Source organism: Macrobrachium rosenbergii, chromosome 25, assembly GCF_040412425.1.
Source record: "Macrobrachium rosenbergii isolate ZJJX-2024 chromosome 25, ASM4041242v1, whole genome shotgun sequence".
NCBI classification, from domain to species: Eukaryota; Metazoa; Arthropoda; class Malacostraca; order Decapoda; family Palaemonidae; genus Macrobrachium; species Macrobrachium rosenbergii.
In genome coordinates, this window is record NC_089765.1 from 41,255,284 (window position 1) to 41,272,816 (window position 17,533).

General features: G+C 35.3%; 1 protein-coding gene across 5 annotated transcripts in view; it reads right to left on the bottom strand.

Moving 5' to 3' along the window:
- Tango6 (transport and golgi organization 6) overlaps positions 1 to 17,533 on the bottom strand; it is a 137,017-nt gene that overhangs the window by 43,927 nt on the left and 75,557 nt on the right. For all 5 annotated transcript variants that reach the window (XM_067127475.1, XM_067127477.1, XM_067127476.1 and 2 more), the window contains one exon: positions 11,229 to 11,408. In XM_067127475.1, the coding sequence (XP_066983576.1) occupies positions 11,229 to 11,408 (180 nt within the window). The remainder of the gene's footprint in view (positions 1 to 11,228; positions 11,409 to 17,533) is intronic.

The window sequence follows — 17,533 nt, forward strand, 5'->3', positions numbered from 1 at the left end:
CCTTTGTAGGGAGTTGTCTCTTCTGACCAACTACCTGTCTTTGAGGAAAAAATTTTCAGGGTGACTGACTCTGTTGGCAGACTTGCTTATTAAGTTTAGCTACAACAGACTCTTCAAACAGGTCCTTACAGAAGGGGTTAGAATGTAATAATGAAATTACATTGGGAAGTGACTTGTTGGAGCCCTACAATGTTTCCATTTGTGCTTTTAAGTGCCACTCTAGAAAGTCATAGAGTGCTTCCCATAGGGTTCTCATATAACTTTTGGCCACAACAGCAACACTGTTCTGGAATCTTCTGGAAGCCTTTTGGTGGCAACTTCCATCAAGGTGGTAGCGGTTATAATACTAAGGAGGTGGATCCTAGCATGAAATTCTGCCAAGGCTGTCCCCACTGAGGGGAGCTGTAGCGCTGCACATTCCTTGGTGGAATTTCCCGAAACCGGGATGAGCATGGCAAATGGTTTTGATTCTGCCTTCACATTATTAATAATTTTGAAAGTGAAGAGACAGAAGGCTGGGGCTACTTGGTGGGCAACTTGGGTCTTATTCAACAAGGAGGTAGAGATCCATTTTTTGTTGACCTAGTAAACAGTGTCTTTTATTGCTTTTAATACTAGAGGCACAGGTAAGAGAACTGCTTCTTTTAGTGGTTTCTCCATGTCTGGTGAAGGTAGTGCCAGGCACCATTCTGTGTTGGGAAATGCTGCCCTGTCTCTAAATTCTACATGTTCAACTTCGATCATAGTTTTTCCTCTCATTAATTAGATACTTACCATCAGGTGAGAGAATGCACATTGAGGTGCCTCGCCAAGGATCGTCAGTATCTCAAGGGGTGAGTATTAGAGCCCCTATTGTCCTGATCTGAAGTTTTGTATTCTGAACTGACCATTTTGTTGTTTCCAGTTGGAATTCTATCATTGTTTGAACAGAATTTGTATCTACTCTCACTTTTTGGTTACAAGATGCAGTACTTTTACACTTGGGGTGTACATGACTGACGTAATTTCTTTCATTTCCCTTTTGGAATTATGCATCATGTCCCTTGCCGTTCTGTGGCAAGGACATCTTTGATATTACTCATAATTTCCTTACAGAACTGATCAAATGCTGCAAACCATGTATCCCTTTGGGGGGGGGGCTTGCACAATCTGACTGAGCTTTAACAACTGAACTGTAACTGCCTGTTAACCAAGGGGCAGAAGTCTTGGGTAAGTTACTATACCCCTCTGAAAATGTAGTCATTTCAGTTGGAGTTAGGTGGATCCTAGTATCCATTTTGGGGTAAAGATCCTCTTCAGCAACGTTAGCTGCATGGGGAGTAGAATTCCTTCTGGAAGGTTTCTCCCATGGCTAAGTGAAATTTATGTTCCCCGACCCTTCTGGGTTCAGCAGGGACATTTCAGTGGCAATGCTCACTTCATATTCCTTAGAAAGAGTGTCACCCCCATGTAAAGATTCCTCTACTTTCTCCGTGAGGTTAACCTGGGAGGTACTGGGAACTGATGTTACTGGATTTTGGCCCAAACACAGCCCTTGTTTGGAGAAAGAGTTAAATATTTGCTGCCAGAGTTCTGCCAGAAAGATATAATCTCCCCCTTCCTCACCCCTACTGAACCCTAGGACCATTGAGACAGCTTAAAACGAGCTGTTTCGTCTTTACAACTTACTGATATTAGCATACTACAGATTTTGCATATACCTGGTGACCAAGCAAATTTTCTTTGTTTTTTACTAGGGCTATGATCATGGCAGGTGGTATGGGCCGTACCCACTGGCAAAAAGCGAACTGAGTAATTTGCTACAGAACACTGAGCTGAGAGTCCTGCATAATGGCAACCATATTACAGGTTAACTTGATTACAAGTGTGTAGTTGTAATACATTTAATTAAATATCTATGTTAACTTAAACCCTCTAAGGTTTAGGTTAGTTTTCATACCTGTATATGGCTGTATTACTTAAACACTGCTAGTCCTTTTGCAATGGCTATGTGAAATTTTAATTCTAACTGTCATATCATTCAGACTAACTGCTGTGAACTACTGTAATTTGTTTAACTAACCCAAACTACTGTTTTATATGGCTTAGGTTAATACTTCTACTATAATCTACATTAGGCTAATAATAGAGGATTTCTTAGAGGGTTCTTGCTTAACCTATTCTAGGCCACTGCCTATTCTAGGCTTATTTAAAACTTAAAGATATAAACTATAAAGAAAATAACCCCCTTATAATCTGGTTTTTTGTTTTATGTGGCTAAGACTAACCTTTTTATCTGATAATCGACCACCGCTGTTTTAGGCTAATAGTAGGATGTATTTCCCTAAAAAGGGATTCCTACTTAATCTGGTTAGGCTACTGTCTGTTCTAGGTTTATATAGACTTTAAGGATATAGGCTACCTAAGATCCTACTAGTATGTAGCGTTACAGATATGCTCCCGAGTCGTAAAAACTAGGTTATTTTACTGAGCCTAGAATACTGTTTATATATAATCCTAGGCTTGTTGGTTCTTTCTTAGCCTAGTATAGGGTATTGCCTAATCCAGATTATTATAGATCATTCTTAATTGTATACACTATATAAAAACAGAAACTTACTACTGTAATATGTAACCTTATGGTTAGGCTACTATTTTTGTCTAACCCAGGTTGTTGTTTATATCCAATCCTAGGCTATTTGGTCTACTATATAAAACAGTAACTCACTAATGTGTAACCTTATAGCTAGGCTATCACTTATTCTAATCTAGGGTACTGCCTAATCTGGATTATCTAATTCCCACTTAAGGGAATGGGTTACATAAAACGTAGCCTAAAAGCTAAGCTACCATCTTGTCCAGCACTGATTACTATTTCATCTAGTCCTTGGTTACATGGCCAAGGCTAACGATTTAGTCCAATAATGGAACGTTTCGTACAAAAATTATCACTTAACTTAATATAAGGTACTGCCTAGTCCTGGATTATTTAGATCATGCTTAACCCCTTCGCCACCGGGACGTACACATGTACGTCTTTTACAGTACAGTAATAAAAGACCGCGACGTACGCCTATACGTCTTTCATCCCTCCTCGAAAAGCAAAGCTGTTTTTTTCAGCTTGGATGGGTTTCAGGAGTAGTATTGTGTACAAGAGAGGTGCAGAAGCTCCACCCACTATTCATTCTAGCCAATGAGTGTCCGATGGTTGTCGTGGCATCATATTCATATGGGATATTATAAGGGGTATCGTCCAGCAGCACATGCTAGTGCGCCTCAAGCTGTTATGTATGAAACATTGTCACGATCTTGTGAGTAAACCATTTGGATTCGAATGCTAAACTTTTTTCCCTTTTGATTGCAGTTATTTTACAGGTTTTTTTTTATTTTTCAGTATCATGATGTCGGATGATAGAATTTCAGATTCTGGGTCTGAATACCTACCAGATCTGTCAGATGATTATAGTGATAGTGGTGATAGTTGCTTAGAGGATGACAGCGACACCGAGTATTTAGAAGACACTGAACCCATTGTCAATGAAGGTTGGCGGTTCATAACAGATCCATTTTGTGACGTGCGCCCAGACCCACCCCCTGATTTCACGGAGGGTGACAATGGGATCTCTGTTTGCACACCAGACTTCACCTGCCCACGAGATGCATTTTGTTTCATTTTTGTGATGATGTTATTGACAGACTGTGTGAATGGATGAATGCTCGGGCAGAGGAGTATTTTCGGTCAACAGGAAAGCGGAAGGTAAATGGACTTCTATGGAGGGCTGTCACTCGTGATGAGATGTATGTTTTTCAGAGCTTGCTGATGATAATGGGGGTGAATAAAATGCCCCGTATGTATATGTATTGGTCATGAGATGCCATGGTAGGGGGTCCAAGGATCTTTTGTAAAGAAGTGATGTCTCGAGCAAGATTTCTTTGCTTGCTGAAATTCCTGAGGTTTGCTCCATTACACCAAGTGGATAAGAACCCACAAAGATGCCTAATATGGACATCATACATTCCTGGGTTCGATTTCAACCCAAGAAACAGAAGAAATGTCGCATCTGCACCAGGGACTTCAAGAAGAGGAAGGATACCACTTACCACTGCCCTGGATGCCCCGGGGAGCCTGGACTATGCTCGAAGGATAGCTTGGCACTCTCATGCACATAAAACACGAGGTTCCGAAGCCCCAAGGGCTGGGTCTTCGAGGCAGTAATAATCAACCCTTCCAACCCAAGCACAGCAGAGGATATATTTTTGGTGTTACATACGTACTATGTTTTTTGAAAACTTCTTTCATTTTTTTTACACTAACATGTAATTTTTATTATCATTATTTTTTCTACTACAAGTTGTAGTAGTAGTGGTATTACTGTTGAACTTTTTATTATTATTATTGTTATTATCATTATTATGATTATGATTATTATTATTATTATTATTATTACCAATGCCATAAACATTCACTGATGTATACGCTGTTTCCGTATGAACCTAGACTAACTGTTTCCGTAAGAAAACTAGTATATACTGCTATTACTACTATAGTACATTCACATCAGCCGTGCATTTGGTGCCTAGCGCCATCCCTTACAACGTTCCTGATTGGCTAGTGGTCAGCCAATCACAGTGCTGGAAAATGGCCAGTGCACTGCAGTCTCTCTCAAATCTCAGGAGAATGAGCGTCGCTTCGAGACCTGAGGAACATGTCTTTCAAAAGTTGTAACTTTCATTAAACCTCAGTTTTACCCAGAGAATAGTAGTTTCCCAATTTCATCATTAAACATGTCATGCCAATGGTTGAAGGATTATAATGATATATGAATTATTTACTTCAATAAACTTAATGGTAAGATATTTGGTAGTGAAATAAACAAGAAATTTTTAAAGATAAAATGTATTCTTTCATTCCTTACATGGCATCGCAGTGCATTCATCATTTATCGTCTTGTGTCTCAAAATTTCGTAGCTTAAATGTCATGGATGGCAATGCTACCTAAAGAGTATAGGTAGGGCTATCAATCCATATGCAAATAACGAGCAAGATATTAAGAATAATAAAATGTGCGGGGACGCACGCAGACTGTATCCCGGGCAACCAGCCAGCTCTTTAAACATTCCGTAGGCCTACTTCTAGAGGAATCTCTTACTTTTGCTTGTTATTTGGGGCCATACTTGAATGACGCTTGTATGTCAGATCTTGCATTCTAGTTCAATAAACGAGCCTAGGATTATGTAATGACTCGTCTATGTCCGTCCGAATAAAGAGGTAACTTCTCTACAAGGGTACAACCAGCTGCACTTGACAGTAGGCCTACGGTAGCGCCCTATCAGGGGCCGCGATACGGAAAACAATTAAAATGAGTAATTATAGACTACATACATACGTAGATACATAGAAAAGTATGGTATGTGTAAGTAACTTTTTGAAGGGGAGTGAGGAGGCTCACAATATTATGGTATGTGTATGTAACTTTTTTTGAAGGGAAGCGAGGAGGCTCACAATATTAGAAGTGTAGCTGATTGCAGACGGCCATAGACGAGTCATTACATAATCCTAGGCTCGTTTATTGAACTTAAATGCAAGATCTGACATACAAGCATCATTCAAGTGTGGCCCCAAATAACAACAAGCAAAAGCAAGAGATTCCTCTAGAAGTAGGCCTAAGGAATGTGTAAAGAGCTGGCTGGTTGCCCAGGATATATGCTATAGTCTGCGTGCATCCCCGCACATTTTGAATATTCTTAATTGCTTGCTTGTTATTTCCATACTGATTGATAGCCCTACCCATACTTTTTAGGAAGCATTGCCATCCATGACATTTAAGCTACGAAATTGTATGAGACACAAGACGATAAATGATGAATGCACTGCGATGCCATGTAAGGAATGAAAGAATACATTTTATCTTTAAAAATTTCTTGTTTATTTCCCTACCAAATATCTTACCATTAAGTTTAATGAAGTAAATAATTCATATATCATTATAATGCTTCAACCATTGGCTTGACATGTTTAGTGATGAAATTGGGAAACACTATTATCCTTTGGGTAAAACTGAGGTTTAATGAAGGTTATAACTTTTGAAAGACATGTTGCTCAGGTCTTGGAGCGATGTTAACTCTCCTGGGCTTTGAGAGAGACTGCACACTGGCCATTTTCCAGCACTGTGATTGGCTGACCACTAGCCAGTCAGGAGCATCGTAAGGGACGATGCTAGGCACCAAATGCACGGCTGATGTGAATGTACTATAGTACTATTTTACTAATACTTTACTACTTTTTCTGCTACTTTATTTCTACTACTTTACTATATATATATATATATATATATATATATATATATATATATATATATATATATATATATATATATATATATATATATATATATATATATATATATATATATTATATATATATATATATTATATATATATATATATATATATATATATATATATATATATATATATATATATATATATATATATGGTAAAAAATATTCACTGATATATAAACAATGTTTTCACATAAGAATATAAATGAAAAATATAAATAACAGAAAGTTTAGTGGGAGCAAATGATGACTGATATACTCGCGGTCGACGGGGGTCTCATGCGGTATGCAAGCGTTATCAGCAGTGCAACAGGCCGGTGGCGAAGGGGTTAAGTGTACAGGCTTATATAAAAGAATAAAATTTTACTAATATGCAGCCTTATAGCTAGGCTGCCGATTTATCTTGCCCACATACTGTTATTATCTGATCCTAGGATCCTTGGTCTAAGCTAGGCCACTTAAGGATACGTAATCCTAGGTCATAGGCTACAGACAACATCCACTATTAATCTAGTCTAAATTATTCTCACTTACTGCTTAGATTATTGTAGACATAATATAATCTAAAAGGATTTTCTATATTAGTGATAAATTATGGAACAATTCTTTTAGTTAAAACATTTAGTTAAAATGACAAATTCTTTAAAAAATTTGCGCTTCACGAACTAGCAACCAACAATGAGCAAGCGCCGACCATTGATGGCAAGAAACACCAAGTTCCGGCTTTTCAAACACAAACTAATTATTAATTCCAAAAGTTTAAAACTAAAATTTTAACTGGAACTTAATATTAAGAATTTATCTTGCTATTTTTGATGTTTCCATCATCCTCGCTAATGAAATTGGAGAAAAATTTAGAATTATTTCGGAGCAATGGTAATAATAAACTTCAAATGCATTGACCAAAAAGAGTACAGTAATGGTCTTTGGTCTCCGCATCGGGTCTGTTGTTGACACTACGGCAGACTGCGCATGCGCAATAATCACTTCCTCTTCTAAGCAGGTTTTGACAATGGAGGAACCTGAGTATACAGCCTTGCTGTAAAGATTTGGGAAAGTGGCCCCCTTATCTTTGAGTCTATTTTATACTCCACCAAGTGTTACAGTGTTTACCACTATAACACAAACACAATACCGTACTCGACCCTGAGACCAGATGTACGAGAATTCTTTGCTTTCAAAAATTACTGTTTCAACTACAAAAAGGTAAAGTATTTTAGTCACTTCTTTTATAAGTGCCTTAGTTGACAGACTTATATCAGAAACCCCTTTCTTAGACCTTCTTCCTACAATACTCCCTAAAGGCTCTGATTACACAAAGATGGTCTTCTCCATTTCTTGTTTGTGAAGCAAAATAAATAATGAAAAAAAGAGGTGACACATGAGACAGGGAGGAAGCTATCATTCTTGGCAGCAAAATCTGGAATACAGATAATCCTATATATTCCTCCCTCTCATCTGCATTTAGGAATCAGTTATTGTCCAGTTATATGCTTCACCCAGGCCTTCCACTGAGACCCACCCAAAAAGAATCTCATAGGGTGAAAGTGTTTGCATCCAGTCTTCACAATGCAACAGTATAAATAAGCTTAGGTATAAGTGCAATGTAAAATCCAGGGACTGTTTCATATTTGTTTGTTATTTTGAATTAAGAAATCCTTATTCTGTTAGATAGATAGAGCACTTTGGATTTTTCTAAAATAAAAATTCTGACAGTAAAGTTCCTATATCTTTGTCTGAATGCAGAATTTCTAGGACTTAATATCTGATGTCCTTAGTGGTGATATAGTGGTGATATTTCCATCACAAACAATGGCACAGACTGACGAAGAGGGCCTTAGATCCTCAGGTCTGCCCACATACGTGCAATTAGATCACCTGATTGCTGTTTTCTTTCTCTCTCTCTCTCTAAGAGGGACTAAAGCATCTAAAAAAATTGTATACAAGAAAAGGGATACAGCATCTATATCTAAATGAATTTTACAATGAAACAAATTTATCTTCATCTTTATAACAGCTATATTTAAAATATTTTTATAGAGTTCCCAGAAAATATCACATATTTCTTAAAATTTGGTTCAAGATTACAGGTATCAGAAAGAACATCAACAACCAACTCTGCTTTACTTACAGTTAACCCTTAAACGCCGAGCCTCTATTTACAAAAGTGTCTGCCGTATGCCGGCGGCATTCGGGAGTTAGCGCCGAAGCGGAAAAAAAGTTTTTTTAAAAACTCACAGCACGCTTAGTTTTTAAGATTAAGAGTTCATTTTTGGCTCCTTTTTTTTACATTGCCTGAAGTTTAGTATGCAACCATCAGAAATTAAAAAAATATCATTATCATATATAAATATTGAAATATATGACAGCGTGAAAAAAAATTTCATATATGATTGTATGCAAATTACGCTTTGAGCAAAACGGTTAGCGCTAATGAGTTATTTTTTTTTCTTTGTACTGTACACTAAATTGCGATGATTTTGGTATATAACAAATTGTAAAACGATCAAAGCAACACAGAGAAAATATTATCACAAAATGATGCATGAATTCGTAACACACGGACGTAAAAAAAAGTTTTTTTTAAAAATTCACCACAAATCGAAATATTGTGCTAGAGACTTCCCATTTGTTGCAAAATGAAGGTAATTGATTGGATATTACTAGACAGTAAGTGTTTTAGCTTGCAATTGCAGTTCTCGACCATTTCGGTCGAGTCAAAGTTGACCGAAGGTTGAATTTTTTCTATTTATCGTGATTTATATGAAAATATTTCAAAACTGATAAAAGCTACAACCATGAGTTATTTTTTGTTGTATTCTACACGAAACTGCGCACATTTTCATATATAAAACTTTATGTAATGACTAATATAAAACGGTGCAAACATTACGACAAAGTGACGAAAGAATTTCTGAGATGTTCGGCCAGAGTTACATGGGACGTAAGGAAAAGTTTTTTCAAAAATTCACCATAAATCGAAATATTGTGCTTGAGACTTCCAATCTGTTGCAAAATTAAGGTAAATGATTGAATATTACAAGAATGTAAGAGTTTTAGCTTACAATTGCGTTTTTCGACCATTTCGGTCGAGTCAAAGTTGACCAAAGGTTGAAATTTTGGCACATCGTGATTTATATGAAAATATTTCAAAACTGATAAAAGCTACAACCATGAGTTATTTTTTGTTGTATTCTACATGAAATTGCGCACATTTTCATACATAAAACTTTATGTAATGACTAATATAAAATGCTGCAAACATTACGACAAAGTGACGAAAGAATTTCTGAGATGTTCGGCCGAGTTACATAATAAATAGAGAGCGTAAGGAAAAAACTTTTTTCAAAAATTCACCATAAATCGAAATATTGTGCTTGAGACTTTCAATTTGATGCAAAATGGAGGTAAATGATTGAATATTACTAGAATGTAAGAGTTTTAGCTTACAATTGCATTTTTCGACCATTTCGGTCAAGTCAAAGTTGACCGAAGGTTGAAATTTTGGGACATCGTGATTTATATGAAAATATTTCAAAATTTATAAAAGCTACAACCATGAGTTATTTTCTGTTGTATTCTACATGAAATTGCGCATATTTTCATATATAAAACTTTATGTAACGACTAATATAAAATGGTGCAAACATTATGACAAAGTGACAAAAGAATTTCTGAGATGTTCGGCCGAGTTACCGCGCAGACGTAAGGAAAAAGTTTTTTTAAAAAATTCACCATAAATCGAAATATTGTGCTAGAGACTTCCAATTTGTTACAAAATGAAGGTAAATGATTGAATATTACTAGAATGTAAGAGTTTTAGCTAACAATTGCGTTTTTCGACCATTTCGGTCAAGTCAAAGTTGACCGAAGGTTGAAATTTTGGCACTTATCGTGATTTATATGAAAATATTTCCAAACTGATAAAAGCTACAACCATGGGTTGTTTTTTGTTGTATTCTACATGAAATTGCACACATTTTCATATATAAAACTTTATGTAACGACTAATATAAAACGGTGCAAACATTATGACAGTGACTAAAGAATTTCTGAGATGCTCGGCCGAGTTACCGCGCACGGACGTAAGGAAAAAGTTTTTTCAAAAATTCATCATGAATCGAAATATTGTGCTACACTTCCAATTTGTTGCAAACTTAAGGTAAATGATTGAATATTACTAGAACGTAAGAGTTTTAGCTTACAATTGTGTTTTTCTACCATTTCAGTCGAGTCAAAGTTGACTGAAGGTTGAAATTTTGGCACTTATCGTGATTTATATGAAAATATTTCCAAACTGATAAAAGCTACAACCATGGGTTGTTTTTTTTGTATTTTAAATGAAATTGCGCACATTTTCATATATAAAACTTTATGTAACGGCTAATATAAAACGGTTCAAAAATTACATCAAAATGACGAAGGAATTTCTGAAATTTTCAGCAGAGTTACTGCGCGGACGTAAGGAAAAAGTTTTTTTCAAATATTCACCATAAATCGAAATATTGTGCTAGAGACTTCCAATTTGTTGCAAAATGAAGATAAATGATTGAATATTACTAGAATGTAAGAGTTTTAGCTTACAATTGCGTTTTTTGACCATTTCGGTCGAGTCAAAGTTGACCGAAGGTTGAAGTTTTTTGAAGTCGACGTACGGTACGTCTGCTCGTCACCCGACAGACAATTTTAGTCAACTTACGATATGTCCAGTCGGCGTTTAAGGGTTAATTAATAATTCCTCATTGTTACCTAATAAGTGAGGAATAGTACTTTTTCATTTGGTCAACCAAAGATGAGGCTAGTGAGTTATTAGTGATAGAAATTAGGTGAAAAGAAAATGTTACTGTATACAGCAACAGAATTGGTATGTTTGCTATGAAACCAAAGCTAAGAGTGAGTTTTACTTGCCTGGTAATGCACTGCTGTGCTAAGCTACGAAGATGGGATGTAGGAAATGCTGCAACAACCACTAGTGGATCAATCACAGGTTGGAGGAGGCCCATTAATGAAGCACTTGGAATACCAATTTCCACAAAAAGTTTGTGAATACGACTGACGCACAATGTAAGACTGCTATTAATCATCTGGCTGTAATAAAATATGTGAACATTAATCATCATGGAGTAAAAGAAAACTGAAATGGTATTGAGGACACAATCAATATATAAATTTCTAGGAAATAAAGATAAAAAAATTTAAACATTAATTTGGCAATTGCAATATGCCATCATCATTATTACTTCCATAATTAAAATTGTAAAAATTCACATAGGAAAAGCTTAACAGTTCAAAATCTTGCAAATAAAGTGCCATAGAAAAGGAAATTAGCCTATGCAAAAATAAAATTTAACAAAACCACTGATCACACTGCTAGACATTCACAAGGTTCTCCTGAAGGATTTGCTCTTAATGCTTGGACATTCTGGTAATGACCAATGATGTCATGGATATTTCATCCTTCGAAAAAATTAACCTTGAATACTTTGAGGTCAGGTAGCACTGGACAGATATCAGGAGGGTGTTGGGGAATGGTTATATACTAATTTCCATGAAAGTAGGGGCTGTTCAAAGAAATATGACACTGTGATAAATCATCTTTTATGATTAATCCCTAGTTAGGGCCCTGTCCTGGTTTCTGACAGCCTTTTCCAGGTGCTTATTACATTCATTGAAAAGATTTTCTTTACAATTTGTTTTGGTAGATGTTTTATGTTTTATTATTAGAGAGATCTGATACGCATTTCCTCCGTGAAATAATTCTTCCTTGAATTACTTCTTTTTGAAATTTTGCAGATTTTTTTTTTGTAGAGAGGTTTTAATGTATCAATTTCTAGTAATAATATGGTCATTTTTTGTACAGCTCCTAATATTGTTAATGTTTTATTTATTGTCTCCCTATTGAGTGCTTTATATTTATTTATTCTGTTAACTTACTGGACCACCATGGAACTTTTTGTTTTGTTGGATGGGGTTTTGATTTTGGTATTGCTTTATCAGCAGCATTTTTAATGAAATCAACAAGAAATTTATTAGTTTCATTATAGTCTTTCAAATATTCAAATGGTGGGATATTTCTAGTGTGCAATTCCTATCACTCCCAATCTGCTTTATAAATTTTATAGTGAGGGACATGTTTTGCAGGATTATTTTGTAACAAGGAAATTAATACTGGGAAATGATCACTGGTGTGCAATTCATCAACTGTATTCCAATCTAATCTGTCAACTATACTTGTTGTACGTAGAGTTAAGTCTACTGAGGAAAATGTTCCATGTGCTTTTGAAAAATATTTCTTAATTTCGTCATCATTTACATCACATGTCGTCTGAATCCACGAATTCTTCTATTTTACTACCTGTTCTATCTGAGTTTATACAATTACAGTCCCATATTGGGTTGTGAGCATTAAAATCAGCTACTATTAATGTAGGTTCCTTGGTATTGTTAAGTAAATCTTCAAGTTTATCAATGTCGTAATTTTTATTAGCTTGGTTGTATAAACTATAAACTATGCAATTATCGTTTTTTATTCGTATTTTAATACTTGATATTTGGAAGACGTAGATAATAAGGTAGATTTACCTATTGTTGATACTGTTTTGTTGACATGTTGTAAACATAGTATCATTGTTCATATTCCCTTAGTAATTGTTGTATTTCTCCCAAATGTAATCTGGTCTGTAGACCATTTACACTCCACTGTGTAATATAATTACTGAAAGTATTACGTTAGTGTGTTCAAGTGTTATTTTCTTTTTGTGGATCATCTGTGGACCATTTACGTTCCATTGTATAATACAGTATAATTATTGAAAGTATCACGTTAGTGTGTTCAAGTGTTATTTTCTTTTTGTGGATCATCAATTTGCATTTTTTCTAAAATCCTATTTACAACATTTATTTTGTTTTTCTTTATAAGACATTGTGTGTCCAATGCACATACAGCCCTTTTTGTGTGTCTAAACTATTAGTTTCTTTATTTCTGTATCTTATAAAATTTTGTATAGTGTTTGATAAACTGTCCTTTGTTATGCTTTTGTTTTTTGTTACACAGTTCAATGAAACATTCATTACATCCACATGTGTTTTCATGTGTCGTTTTTTCATTTACTCTTGCTGCACCTATTATTGGTGATGGAGTAATCTCTTCTCCCATCACATAATCATTCTTGTTAATGGTTTGTTCCTCTACCATTTCTTTGATGTTCTGGATATCTGTTTCCACTGGTTTTACTATTACTTTTGGCTTTTGTTCTTTCTTCGGGTCTCCCGCCTTTATTTTAATGGAGTTCTCTCTAAACGCCTCTTTTTTTCTTTAGCTTCTAATTCATCATAACTATCTTCTAATATTTCTGTGGACTTGTATTATCTTCTACTGTTTCCATTTCTCTTAATATCTCAAATGAAAATGAACAAATATCTGTATACATTTCTTGGTTCTTTGCTTAATTAGTTTCTTCTTGCAAAGTGGTTATTTTTCTTTGAGACTGATCTATCAGGGTTTTGTTACTCTTATCTATTTCCATTTTTATTTCATTGTTTGATCTAGTTACAATAGAAAACGTTCATTTCCTAGCGGATCATGCATTCCTCTAACTTTTACTTCTAATTTGGCCCCTTTTATAGGCATTCCTGTCCTTTCCTGAAGTAATTTTAATTCTGTATTGTATATATAATACATACACTCCTTAGATCTTGCTTGGTGATTTTGTCCACAGTTAGAGCATTTCGGTTCACCACACCTCCACTGTGTGGTATGTTTGTCAGATCCACAATATGCACATATAGATTTATTACGGCAAATTTTCCTTGTATGTCCATACATACTACAGTTTTGGCACTGCAGTGGTTTTAGAACATATGGTCTCAGTTCTCTGCTTTGGCCCATGGTTTTAATTTTTAAGGGTATTCATAGCCTTCAAATTTTATCTTTGCTATTCTCAGTGTTTTTCCATTACTCCGTCTACTGGCTATGTTGTATATTTCGCAATCTTGTACATTGTTGTACCTTTTTTTAAGGGAATCCAGCAATATCCAAAGATCTTTTCTATTGGCTCTTCATCAATATCAAGGAGTACTATGGTACCCTGTACACTGTTCATATTACCATGTTTTTTTATATGTACCTTTATATTGTCCATAGTCTTTATAGTTAAGTAATTTTCTGACTGATTTTTTGTTGTGGTTTCTATCAACCACATCTGATCTTTTATTTGTCTGAATGACATTTCAGTAGTTGAATGTCGATTCAACGGGAAGTTTTCTAACTTCAATGCCAATATTTTCTTGTTTCTAAGGTCAGGAATCACGACCAACTTCCACTTCCAAAGCAGGAGTCGAAGTGAGTCAAGGTTGGGTCAAGATATTTGCTTTTTTTTTTTGGTTTGCTTTGCACTGGAGCATAGGGTTCTAGTGTAATTACATTAGGAATTTTAGGTGATTTTTCCAGAAAAAGGTTGTCAGAGGAAGTTCCAGCGTTTGTCAACTGTGCCGAGTCACTACCATCAAAGGGCCCAGGGATACTCAAATCTTTATTTCTACTGTACTTGTTATAAAGATTTGAGGTAAAAAAAAAAAAAAGGAAAAATTTAACCTGAAAACTTTAAAAAGATATCATTAGCCTTTCATGAAGTTTATCCTTCCACCAATGGCACACATGAGAGCCAACTCCCAAATGTCCACATTTCTACCCTACCCCACAGGGGATGGCACAACATGATTAGAGTGGCCAAAGTGTAAGCCAGACCCGCTTGCTAGGACCAAAGGTATTACGAGAATACCATCATCCCCACCCTAATCACATTATGGGCAAACCGGCTAGAATGCCTCCCCAGAACCGGAACCCCCTGGAATCCGTGGTCCAGCCCTAAAGAACAATTCTGCCTTTGAGCTATCGAACTGATAACTCTCAGGTCCAAACATTATCTGGCAATTGATGGTCCTACCACATTTCTCACTATTTAGCTTTGGATATAAACCCAATCCCAGCTATGATATCTTTTCCTATTTAACGGGTCCAATAAATTTCGGCAAAAGTCGAAAATTCTACAAAAATTAATCCAAACAAGTATGTATTAATATATGAGACTCTTGGACTCAAACCCAAGAACAGAATCCTGGGTTTCAAGAACCCCCTCACCACATCAAGGTGGTACCATATCGAGGGGGAAGACAAATTAAAATATAGTACTACAGTAAACACCCTGTATTCGCGGTCTCACGATTTGCGGACTTCTCTATGGAACATATATACACATTATTCGCTGAAAATTCTCTCATTCGAGGTATTTTTCACTGAGAAATATTCACTAATTACTGTATTTTCATGTCATTTTCATGACTAAATGCACTTTTTGTGATAAAACTATTAAAATACTCAGGTACCCAGGTAGTGTTCAACTTACGATAATTCGCCTTACTATTCAATTTTGCGATGGGTTAAGCAATTAATACCGATACGACAATACTTATAAAATATTTTAAAATTTCGCGGGGGCCAGGCAGCAGCGTACAATCAGGCAGCGAGAGAGAACAAATCTCAATAGACTAGCTTCTTTTCCTCCATCTCTTTATCGCATCTTCTAGTCAAAAAAGTAAAAGAGAATGATAAAAGTATTGTTAGTAACATTATACTCCTGCGTAAATGCTTACAGCCATAAACAACCAAACGAGAAACTGTTGTTTTGCTTATAACAAAATCAGATAACATAACAGCAGCCGTTTTGCTTGTATTTCAACCGTAGTTATAGTACAAATGACATTACGTAGAATAGGATTGTTATATTTTTACATTACTGTATACCCTCATTCGCTATAGATAAAAGATCAGCAAGGAAATATACTGCTAAATTTAAGCTGCAAGTTGTAGCTGAAGCTGAGAAAACAATGTTCAAGCTGCTAATGACTATAAATTATTGTGCATCGGCAACATGGATGAAGCTCGACCATAATTAAAATTGCAGAGAAAGTACAGTATTTTAATCAAAACTACTGGGCATGAAAGAATACATTACAGTACTGCTGTTTTTACGCCGATAAACAATAAATACATAAAACTTGTATTACGATGAAATCAAGTGAAAATAGCAAACGGAATCTTGATTTTTTTTTTCACAAAACAAACATGCCCCCCAAACAGCCAATGTCATTATTAATGAAAAAACAGCTAAATTAATTTCATAATGAGACATATTTAAGTTATACTTCGACTTAAAAACACTTCGTATAACGAGAAATAACCTTCCCCATATAAATAAAATATCTCGAGATTCATTTACGCTAACTAGAAGCAAGAAAAGTACTATGAACTGAGTTAAATACAGTGAAATAAACTTGCCGCGTAATCGATTTCCAAACCAAAACATTGATTGCTATGATCGCAATTTATAATACAAAAGCAATATAAGAATATATACAATATTATTGGATACAGTGAATTAAAGCATAACATTTTTTAAAGATCCATGGAAAAGATACATATTCATTTTGTTGATGTTTGTATAATACACTATTAATACTGTAGGTGAATATAGTGTACAGCATAATGTAGGCTAGGCTACTGTATATGTATGATACACCATAGTGTAGGCTAAGTTAATTTTTGTTTGTTATACAATTCTTCTTTGCATTGAATTATCATAAGTCACTCTGCATGAACCTCCAGAATTACCTGATACTAATAATTACTATACCATGTTTGTATAGAGTATGCTTTATAATTGTAGGCTAGGCTACCATATATGTATATATGATGGTACTGAATACCCAAGTGTAGGCTAGGCTATATTTGAGATACGTTTTTTCCAACAAACAATGGGTTTTTTGGAACCTACCCTATCGTAAGTAGGATAATACCTGTATAAGCAATTTTAGAGTTTGAACTATCAAAACAGGCAGTTCTAACTGGTTTTTCGAAGGGTTTTAAATATTCGTGGATTTTAGCTATTCGAGGGGGGGGTGTGGTACGCATCCCCACGAATACGGGGTGTTTACTGTATAGAGATGTGACTGCTAAGTGCAATGTATTTATAGGAAGCAAAGAAATCTAACACACCTAAGCCTAGGAGCAAAATCTTGGCTTTAACAAAAGAATAATTGCATAGGTGAATATTTGCCAGTAAGCCATAATTTTTGAAGTGGTTAAGACATATAACTTAAATCATTTTATTTTTATAAAAATCAAAACATTCCTCTAACAAATATCAAATAAATGG